The sequence below is a fragment of the Papilio xuthus genome, unplaced genomic scaffold, assembly GCF_000836235.2.
Source record: "Papilio xuthus unplaced genomic scaffold, Pxut_1.1 DF826945.1, whole genome shotgun sequence".
NCBI lineage: Eukaryota > Metazoa > Arthropoda > Insecta > Lepidoptera > Papilionidae > Papilio > Papilio xuthus.
Window position 1 is genome coordinate 5,707,243 of NW_013531704.1, and position 11,682 is coordinate 5,718,924.

General features: G+C 35.3%; 1 protein-coding gene across 4 annotated transcripts; it reads right to left on the reverse strand.

Moving 5' to 3' along the window:
* Nucleotides 1-5,197: 5,197 nt before the first annotated feature.
* On the reverse strand, nucleotides 5,198-9,661 carry LOC106121406 (glutamic acid-rich protein). Of its 4 annotated transcripts, none has more exons than XM_013317072.1 (4): nucleotides 9,560-9,661; nucleotides 8,215-8,429; nucleotides 6,539-7,926; nucleotides 5,198-6,334 (listed from the first exon to the last, which is right to left on the reverse strand). In XM_013317072.1, the coding sequence occupies exons 1-4, from the start codon at nucleotides 9,564-9,566 to the stop codon at nucleotides 5,374-5,376; spliced, it is 2,571 nt and encodes an 856-aa protein (XP_013172526.1). In that variant the 5' UTR covers nucleotides 9,567-9,661; the 3' UTR covers nucleotides 5,198-5,373. The 4 variants fall into 4 exon arrangements, with proteins under 4 accessions (XP_013172526.1, XP_013172527.1, XP_013172525.1 ...); XM_013317073.1 differs by having other exon boundaries at nucleotides 5,198-5,900; nucleotides 6,108-7,926; XM_013317071.1 differs by having other exon boundaries at nucleotides 5,198-5,441; nucleotides 5,475-7,926.
* Between the last annotated feature and the right edge of the window lie 2,021 nt (nucleotides 9,662-11,682).

The window sequence follows — 11,682 nt, forward strand, 5'->3', positions numbered from 1 at the left end:
CCACGGAGCAGCTTGCACAGTACCCTGAATAAACAAAGCACGTCCTCTTGTCTTTGTTTGTGCACAATAGCTGCAAGTCTATTACGGCCACATTTCATACAACTTGTTTCTATGATGCCTGATGGACATTGTTCGATATATCAACTCTACGCTATAATGTAGAAGTTCATATCTTTGAAATTTTTATTTTTATGCCTACCTTTTTATACTATTGGAAGGTGACAAATGTACAAGCATCAACCTTTATATGTCGAAATAGCGAAGTGACCATTGAATATATCAACACAATATACAATGCAATTTATTATTAATTTTTAAATTACAGGTCATAAGAGTATAAGTTACAAAAAAAAATCAATCAAAAAATTCTTCATGTGACGAATTTCTTTCTGGCTTTCTTGATGAGTAGTAATTTTAATCTATTTTTAATTGACGCGAGGCTGGTTGCTGCTGTGATGTCGTGTTACTTGAATCTGACAAACTAAGGACGCAAATGCTTTGCCTACCCTTAAAAGCCAAAAGAGAGAATGTACAGTAAAAGAATGTTTCTAGTCTATTCCTCTGCCAAATCGTTGACGCCTTCCCATCCGTATGGGACTTTTCAGACTAAACAAGGAATTGCATTCATTTGTTGGCTCTGCTATTATTAAGATAGTTAATTATATTTTGTCCTTTTCTTATAAACTATGTAAATGTCGCTTTTCCTTGTAATACACTTCAAAGATATCTTGAACAATTTAACTATCAATATTATAAGGAAGGAATCTTTAATTTTGCAATAGTTTTGGTTTGATTTAAAGCTACATTCATGTTTTGTGGTCGCTTGTACCCAAAATGCCCTTTTGTCATTGAAAATAGTTGTCGAGTTTGATCGAATCAATGCGTGTTCCGGTCGAAGCGGACACTATCGTTAGTTTCTATTATGTTCCAAAAAATATACAACAAATATGTAGTCAATGTAGTCAAGCGTCAATAGCCTAATGGTTAAATGTACGGATTTCCGATCACGAGGTCGGGGGTTCGAATCCTGCCATTCGACTACTGTCGTAAACCATATCCTAGCACAAGCCTAGCTTAGTTGGAATGGTTAAAGAAATATTAGTAAAAAAAAATCTATTACTAAAAGCTAATACTTAACAAAATATTTATACAACATATCTTCATTTTAAACTTAACAGATTGAATGTAGCTATTAAGGTAGAGGACAATTCAAAGTATGGATGGATTGTTTGAAAGGGGATATGCGTAGTAACGTGGTAGATTCAGATATGACGGCTGATAGAGATGTATGGAGGAATAGTATATAATATGCCGACCCTCCATAGGGATAAGGGCATGATGATCATACATTTTAAACAAAATTTGTTATTATGTAATAACATATATTACACTTCTGCGCTAAAAGGTAACTTCAGCAATTGAGTCTCGATATGTAACAGTGAATCAATACTAAGACCCTTTGTTCAAGGATCCGCAAATATTGACTTAAACTCTGCAAAATATGTGTTGGGACAATTGTATTGATTGCACTTAAGCACATTGCATTTGAAGTTTTACGTATTTCTTTAAATAAAGACAGCGTTCGCTATGTTATTTCATTAAACGACCACATAATGAGTTATTTTACAAAATGAAGAGATACTATAATAACACTGCTGAGAAAACGGCCACTAAGGAAATCGTTCCCGTTTAAATTAAAATTATATTCCTAATAAAAATGTTCTATTTAATATGCATTTTTATTACTAGGAATATAAGCAAAAAGGGTGTTCACTACCACAAAAATATTGTGGTACTTAGCTTGTAAATTTCACAGACAAGGTGGTAATTTTGTGACTATATTCTCACTAACCCCTTTAAAATAAACTCCTTAAATGTAATCATCAGCTCACTATATGGCCTCGGAGCCTACCCTAAGGTAGGGGGTACTAGGCCATACTCAACCTTTCTGGCCCAGTACGGGTTGGTGGACTTTACACATATGTTGTAGTTTCTTTACAGATATGTGCAGGTTGCATCACGATATTTTCTTTCACCGTAAGAACGTCGGATAAAAGTACATATGAAAATCGAAAAAAACACATTGGTACATGGCGGGGTTCGAACCCAAGACCTGCAGATTACAAGTCAAGTGCTGAAACCCCTGAGCTACCGACGCACTTCACGCAAATGTACAAAGGTCATTAGTTGACCTCCGTCATTTGACCGCATAATGACGTACTTAGTTCAAGAGCTATAGGCATTTGTAGCAACAGGTGTATACAAAAAAGACGATCAATCTTCTGACGAAGACCTGTTGCGTTGAAATACGAATGTTACCAATGTTCAAGTGATTGATTTACTTACAACTTAGAAGCGTAACATGTGAGTTACAGAATACCTTAATTACTTTGTTTCTGTAATTATGTTAACAAAAACTTGAGAGTATACAGGTGTAACTTTATTAAATTAATTTAAAATAGACTAATTATTTGATAATGCTAGATATCTTCGAAGAATTCGATTACAACTATTTAATTTCAAAAGAAAATTTTCAAGCAACTTTTGCGGGAAAAAGTGCCTCTTTTTCTAAGTAATATGTACCTTTAATCAAATATATCTAAGTGTCCTTTTAAAATGTACAACTACAGAATGATTTAAAACTAGGCGATAAAGTGAATGGGTCCTTACTTCCCTTTTAGAGATTCTTTTGAAACTTGTTGAATGAGTTTGCAAGCACTAAATTAACTTAGTGTTGACTCGGTCGAGTTGGAAATGAGTAAGGTTTCATGGATAAGGTTTGAAATTTGTACTATTTATGTAGCTCTGCGGAAATAGCTTATACATGTAGTTCACTCATGTATTTATGTAGGTTAGCATTTAGAATAATATTAATTTCACATTATATATACGAAGAAGGGAGATCGTAAAATGTAGATAGAAATATAAATATTTTAAAGGTCCACTATTTGGAAAAAGACTTGAAACAAAAAAAAATAATTAGATTGAATGTGTAGAGGAAGACCAAAACAGATATGGATTGTCTGAAGGAGGATATGCGTAAGAAAGGAGTAGATTCAGATATGACGGCTGATAGAGATGTATGGAGGAGTTACTGTATCGACCCTTCATAGGAATAAGGTCAGGTTGATGATTATATCTTTGTATACTTATATTTTTATCGATTGTTACAGCTTGATATTACGTTGCAGTATATGAAACTTACTATGTCTTTATAACCATTGTTTATTAGAACCATCATTTGAGTACTGTCCTCATAAATATAACGTATTAAGCGCCTCAATTGATCACTTTCACTATATAAAGAGTGAAGTGTAGTTGTATTCATATTTATAAATTATCGCAACTCTGAAAATTCGGATGTGATAATTTTGAAATTCGACAACTACAAGACCTAAAAACGCCATAATAGAAAGTCTCAACCTTAAAGTTTACGTAAAAATAATTTATTTGTTCTGTTTGTCCGTGGTCGTTGAATTTGCAAATAAGAAATTATAACAAAACCTATGCAAACAATTTTACCTTTATAAGACTACTAGCGGACGCGACAGACGTTGTCCTGTCTACACGTCTTTAATTCGAATATTATTTAAAATTTGACACTGCGATGGTAGCGCCGTCTGTCGGATCCAATGTAAAACATTCCAAAATCAACAACTACTAATAAATTAAAAATCATTGTCCAGCGGACAAAATTGTGAATCTAAACCATTCCCAGATACCCTTGAACACACACAAAAAATTTCATGAAAATCGGTCCAGTGGTTTGAGAGAAGTTCAGTGACATACACACTCACAGAAGAATTATATATATAAAGATAATCCCAGACAAGAAGTAACCTGATGATATTTGTGTCATCAATTCAAACACTAAAATATTCCAAAATATCCATAAACAAAAAATTTCATTATCAGCCAGTGAAATTTGTGAATACAATTTTTAACTTTCATTATATTTGAGTTTTCCTAATTTATAAACATAATATTCACGTTAGTTTAGCTATTCAAAGAGGGAACGCTGCCAGTATTTTCGGAACTTGCCCAAAGGGACTCCTTCCAATAATATATTTTAGGTAATTCGTTTTTAATATTTTATTTAATATTATATTCACGTAATGTGTTAACGTTTTTTTTGCAATCTTTTGTATTGTTGTAGGTTTTATGTTGACGTGGAAACTGCGTTACGTGAATTCTGAGAAATATAACATATATTTAAGATATAATGCTATTATGCTAAGATTATATTTGATTTCCCACGTAAAGTATAAAAGAGGATTTATGTTTCGTACGCGATGTTTACGATGGTATTTTAAAAACGAAACATTTGAATTTGGAATTACATCATTGATTTAATTTGAAGTATCGCGTAATGGTTAATAGAAATATTTTATCTTTTTTAAAATTATGTGTATTTTATTTGATGGACGACCTATTTCTTTTTTAAATAGACTTTGTACATTTATAAAAACTTTAATGTTTTACTTTGGCAACCCTAATGTATTTTTAATGAAGTACCCACGTAACATATTTAGTCGCGTTTTGAGTTAGTTATCTCCAGCCGCTAAAACAAGCGATTTACTCTAAATTACTAGTTCACGAGAAACAGATTTTCTACTGCATAAAAGTGGTTTAATAGTTACTTAATCAGTTCTTTAGTGTAGATTTCATTGATCCTAAACCACTTGTAAGTGAAGATTTCTAGTCAAATTATATTCTGAATATTTAAGCGTGTAAGATGTACATAATAACTTTATGCAAATATCTTTCGCCAACTATATCCCTTTATAATGAGTTTTAATTGGTCATAACTTGTTTTAAACTAAGTATAATAATTCCTTGAAACCTAGTCAAAGTTAACAAACTTAAACACTCCTAATCGACTTCTCTAATTAATCTATCTAGTTAATAAAATTGGAGTATCTATATGAAATGTTGAAAGAAAAAAATTGTTTGTATGTGCTAGCGTTTGTTCCATGTCATAAATCCATGTCAGTTGGACCGATTTTGACGAGATTTTTACAAGAAGGTATGTGATGTTTAAGGTAATAATACTACTTTTTTAAATTTCAAGGCGACAAAGTCGCGAGTAAAAGCTAGCAAAAGAAACGTCTATAATTAAATATTATTGTAGCAAAACACATTACAGTTTGGTTGTCGTTTACTTTATTTAAAGTTAGTCGTAAATAAAACTCTTAAATTCTTAAACAACTTTATTTCATTCGCACTGCAGCATATTTACAAAATTGCACAAAGTGTTGCTACATAAAAGCCTACTCGAACTTAATTATAAATAAATTATTTTCTCCTAACTTCCTACAATAAATCAAACTTTCACTTTTCTATAAAATGTGTTTGAAATTAAGACGCCAACGTCTAAAGTCCTAATGACTTAAAAAGTCGACTAAGGAACCGCTTGCTCTCAGCTACTACAGCTTCTTCCTCATCATCATCATCATCCTCGTCATCATCATCACCATCATCATCATCATCATTCGTTTCATCATCTTCGTCGTTATCCTCATTGTCGTCGTTTTCCTCGCTGTCTTCCTCTACTTCATCTTGTCTTTTGGGGCCTTCATCGTCGTCTTCTTCATTTTCATCTGCTTCGTCATCAACATCTTCTTCTTCTCCGGCATTTTCTTCTTCTTCCTCATCAGCTTCATCATCTTCATTCTCCTCATCCTCCTCTGACTCATTTTGTCGCTTCAAAGATCTTCGTAAGCGTTTTGATATTTCTTCATCATCTTGGTCCTCCACATCATCATCTTCATCCTGTGCATCTTCTTCACCTTCATTTTGTCGCTTTAAAGATCTTCTTAAACGTTTTGACACTTCTTCCTCATCTTGGTCCTCAACATCATCATCTTCGTCCTCATCCTGTACATCTTCATCATCTTCATTTTGTCGCTTTAAAGGTCTTCTTAAACGTTTTGATACTTCTTCGTCGTCTTGGTTATCATCCTCATCATCATCATCATCGTCATCTTGTGCATCTTCTTCGTCTTCATTTTGTCGCTTTGAAGATTTTCTTAAACGTTTTGATACTTCTTCATCATCTTGGTCATCATCCTCATCATCATCATCTTCATCCTGTACATCTACTTCATTTTGTCGCTTTAAAGATCTTCTTAAACGTTTTGATACCTCTTCGTCGTCTTGGTTATCATCCTCATCATCATCATCGTCATCCTGTGCATCTTCTTCGTCTTCATTTTGTCGCTTTAAAGATCTTCTTAAACGTTTTGATACTTCTTCGTCGTCTTGGTTATCATCCTCATCATCATCATCGTCATCTTGTGCATCTTCTTCGTCTTCATTTTGTCGCTTTGAAGATTTTCTTAAACGTTTTGATACTTCTTCATCATCTTGGTCATCATCTTCATCATCATCATCTTCATCCTGTGCATCTACTTCATTTTGTCGCTTTAAAGATCTTCTTAAACGTTTTGATACCTCTTCGTCGTCTTGGTTATCATCCTCATCATCATCATCGTCATCCTGTGCATCTTCTTCGTCTTCATTTTGTCGCTTTGAAGATTTTCTTAAACGTTTTGAGACTTCTTCATCATCTTGGTCATTATCATTTTCGCTGATGTTTTCTACAAAGTTTTCTTCTTCTTGATTATCAGCCTCTTCTTCAAACAAATCTTCATTTTGATCGTCATCTTCCTCTTCATTTTGTCTCAGGAGAGAACGTCGGAAACGCATAGACAATTCCCGTTGTTCTTCTTCTTGTTCATTTAGTTCCTCTTCATTTTCGACATCTTCTATTTCTTGTTGCTTAACGGGGTACTGTCCGTATGGATATAAATTATGATGGGGTTGAGGTGGGTGAGGATGATTCCGTAGAGGTTCTTCGATTTCCTCTTCTTCATCAGAGTCTAGTTCCTCTTGAAGTTTATACTCCCTATAAGCTTTAACAAATTTCATCAGAGGATCATCTTGTGTTGCGTCAAAATCTTCATCGACTTGTTCGTTGGACTCATCATCGTTTGTTTCTTGGTCTTGTTCCTGGTCGTGGTCGTGATCATGTCCGTGATCATGGTCATGGTCATGATCGTGATCGTGATCGTGATCGTGGTCGTGATCGTGCTCGTGGTCATGTTCATGAGCGTGGTCGTGGTCGTGGTCGTGGTCGTGGTCATGATCGTGATCGTGGTCGTGGTCGTGGTCATGATGATGGTCATGATCGTGAACATGGTGATGGTGATGTTGCTGTGAATTCAATTTAAGGACCTCTGCACTATCTTCATTTTCGCTAGAATCGTCACCTTCGACTTCCCCATCTTTAATCTCATCGCCTTCTTCTTCTTCATCGACATCTCCTTCCACTTCTTCATCACCATCCTCTACTTCTTCAACTTCCTCTATATCTTCATCACTCTCGTCTACTTCTTCGTCTCCCTCTACTCCTCCATTTTCTTCTTCTAATTCCTCACTTTCCTGTTCTTCCTCTTCGTTTTCATTTTCTTCTTCGGCGTCGACATCCTCCTCTTCACGTTCTACATCTTCTTCTTGAGATTCACCTGACTCAACAATATCTTCCGGGAGAGAAACTTCCGGCTCGTTTTCAGAATCCAAGTCTTCTTCCGGTAAGATGTCTTGTACTATTTCTGTTTCAGAGTTCTCTTGTACTTCCTCTTCCTGTTCTGGTTCCTCTTGTACTTCCTCTTCCTGTTCTGGTTCCTCTTCTACTTCATCTTCCTGTTCTGGCTCCTCTTCTACTTCTTCCTGTTCAGGTGCCTCTTCTTCCTCCTCTTGCTGTTCTGGTTCCTCTTCTACTTCCTCCGCCTGTTCTGGTTCCTCTTCCACTTCCTCTTCTGGCTCGATTTCTTGTTCAGGATCTGTTTCTGGTTCCGATTCAAGTTCCGGCTCTGGTTCGCCTTCAGACCGACAGTTAGCCGGAAGCTCCGACCGATCGCATACCTATTAATAATATAGATGTGAACACTCTTTATTTCTAAATGACATTTCGAAATGCTGATTTGACAAGTTACGTGGACTACTGATATTTATTGTACTTGAAAAATTATTCCTCGCTATTAAGGCACAAAAGCGTTTAACGCTTTTCACATCACAATGATTTTTTTAATGTATTAAACTGATTTTGCAAGGCAAGTCATCACTTAACATCATATAGGATCATAGTCAAGCGCTGGTATATTCATTGACAAAACATAAACTTTGGCACTGAAATTAATAGTAAAGAATCACCTGGTCCTCTTCGTTGAACCAGGTCTCCTCCGGACACTGCATGAGGTAGGAACGGCCTGCATAGCACTGGTAGTAGTCATAGCAGTTGTCGACGCTGGCAATGCGTAGGAAGTTGTCTTGGCCGAGGCAAAGAGTCTCCGGATTTTGTCTCAATTTGATTGAGAGAGCGGAGGCGCCCCCCAGCGCCGCCGCGCAACACAGCAACAGAAATGCCGCTGGAAGTTACAATCAAGAATTAGTAAATATCCATCCATGTAATCATACTTTTCTTTTGATACCTATGGGGGATGACAAAGATAATTTATTTCAGTGTTTAAGCTTCAACCAAAATAGTTAATAATCAACGGTTACCAAAAACAACCTCGTTTAATTTGCATCTATAGTAATAATGACAAAAATCTTGTAGCAACATTCATTTTATATATAAAATTCTCGTGTCACAATTTTCGTTCCCATACGCCTCCGAAACGGCTTGACCGATTCTCATGAAATTTTGTGACCATATTGAGTAGGTCTGAGGATCGGCCGACATCTATTTTTAATCCCGCACGGACGGAGTCGCGGGCGACAGTTAGTTATGATTAAAATTGAAAATTGATTTGTTAAATAATTACGTAATAAACATACAACTATATAAGTAAATGCAATACATTACAAATATTAGCTATCGTGACATGTACGTTTTTTTGAGGCTTGAGGCAGCACTTGAGATAATAATCATATCTTTCAATATTTCCTTACAGAGGCCCACTTCACAAACACTATAGAAACAATACCAACTATCTTTTAAAATATTTTAATATTATACAACCATAAGGCTTTAAGACCTGCTTCATATGCTATTGGGAAATCAAATCAAAACTCAATGATATGGTGTCAGGAATCATCAATTTACATGCCAATTTAATTAATTCCATAAATGAAAGACAAGACTCTGATTATAACTAGCCTCAGCAATTTGCAAAGAAGTGGTAACGGAGCTTTTCCTTATAATATTAAATCCTTATGCGCGTCAATATACGTTACAACTACTCCATATCTATTTTAATTCAATTGGACTGGTAACTTTGGATTGCAGAGCAAACCTTCGAACGCAGTCACGTGCTTTAGTAATTTGGATGAACATCCACTTTTTGCAGTATGGTTATATAATTATTTTAGGTCAAAATAAGTATGATACAAGCTCTTTTCTTTACCATAGAGTTATAAAAAACGATGTCCTATTCATTTAATAAAATAGATGAAGAACAGGAGATTCTAAAGCTCCGAAAAAAGCTACTTTAAATCTTAAAATGTACACATATTTCCACTTGTTATTATGTCTAGAAGTTTCCATATTACTCACTGTTCATGTTGACCGCTACAGCCGTCGTATTTCTTTTGCGATCTGATACAAAAATGCGATCACAGATCGATGTTGCTCAATTTTATCGAGGTCACAGTATCTCAGGAGCCGGAGATAACGTGTGATGATTGCCTGATACATCAAAGGTGATACTGTCCATCAAACTCTTATCAATCCTTTTACATGTTATCGAAGTCACAATGCCACTGTTGCGACTTATTGCTATGGAATGCATTGCGACATATTCTCTAATTAATCAATTCCTTTCTAGAAGATTCAATGTCAAAATATTACAATTTTTTTACTTTATCATCTCCTTATCCCACTCTAGTAGGGTCTGTGAACAAGGTTACTACTTACATTATAAAAAAAGGGGGGAATTATGTCATCGTAATGTTAACAGTGGTAGAGCCCGCTTTAACATCTACGCACGAATAGGCCCGGCTCGCCCGGTGAAATACCACGACCACACAGAAGACAGACGTCAAGTGGTAGCAATTCCGCGTTTCCTCTGATGAGTGTGCATCCCGGAGGCCTAATTTAGTTGTCGTTCCCAACCTTTTTCTTATAAGGAAAGGATGGGTAGTGGAAGTGGACTTTCCGGATGAGAGGATGCATGGAAAGGGAAAATATTTTTTGCACAGAAGTGCATCCTCTCCTCCGTCGATTAAAGGTGGCAACACATATGCAATTGGGTATGTCTATGGGCAACGGTCACTTCGCTATTTCAGCGATTTCAGGTAGCCTCTCGCTCGTTTGCCACCTTATGATATAAAAAAAATGTTTCTTCCATCTCAAAATTTATTTCGTCGGTTGAAAGTTTTCCAGATGGGAAACACCGTATCGTTAAATCTAATCAGCCATGGAAAATCCGTTACGTAATAAATATTCAAGTGCTTTGAAGATATTGAACTACGTGGAACGCTGTAATGTTTTTATAATCTACAAAATAACAAAAGAAAATCGACATATTAGTATAAAGCAGCGTGTTTAATCCTTATGTTCAGATTAGTTGTACATTTGATGTATTAACGTAATTAAAAACATAAAATATTATATTAAAATCTTTGGAGATTAACTAGATAATAATAGTGTTTTTGCTTAGGGCTGTTCATATTCTCGGTTCGATAGACTGTGTTGATGTTATAATATTCATCTGTCAGTTTCCCATTATTGCATTATGTTCCCGTAAAGTCCAAACAACTGTCAATCCTATGATTAGAGTAAAATGTAAATAACCAATTTAATTCTCAAAATAAACCAAGATCAATCTTCTCTAATTTTTACCAAAAGGTTTGAGTAAGTGATAGAATTTACCACAGTTCTTTCTTTTAAACAAACACATGCAAGAAGACTTCTTTTTATTGTCGAATTTAAAATAAAAAATGTAAGAGTACGTTTTATGACCGATATGTGTGTTAATTCTAAACTTCTCTACATATATTGTGTTGCTAACGCAATTCTTGTATTAAAAACCACTCGAAATCTGTCTCATGACAACTGATATGATTATCGTTATCCGGCGCTTATGTTTTAGACAATACAAATGTTCTGAAACACATGTGATTCAATATAATGTCATCGCTCTCATCTCTTTGAAAAAAATAGGGAGAGTAATATGTTTTTTATCCATGTAATTTGACAATGCAAACCCGTTGTTACATTACACAGCATCATCATCATCATCAGCTCACTATACGTCCCACCGAGGGGCTCAGAGCCTACCCTAAGTTTTAGGGTAATTGGGCCGTAGTCAACCACGCTGGCCAAGTGCGTGTTGGTTGACTTCACACATATCTTTGAATTTCTTCTCAGATATATGCAGGTTGCATCACGATGTTTTCCTTCACCGTAAGAACCTCAGATAAATGTACATTCGATTTCCGATTTCCAGCATATATAAAGACTATTAATTTGAACTTGACTTCAAAAAACTTTCGTACACTTAACTTCAAACTCGCTATCTACAAAGTCACACTGTTAGTACAAGTTGTAAGTAGTTGTTTTAAATATCCATAAATTACAAGGAAAGGTCCAGCGTAGGATCTCACTTTCCAAGTTTTTATCTTGAATTCCACTCGAAATAAAACGTCTGAAGAAATGTTTCAGATAAATACTTTTCT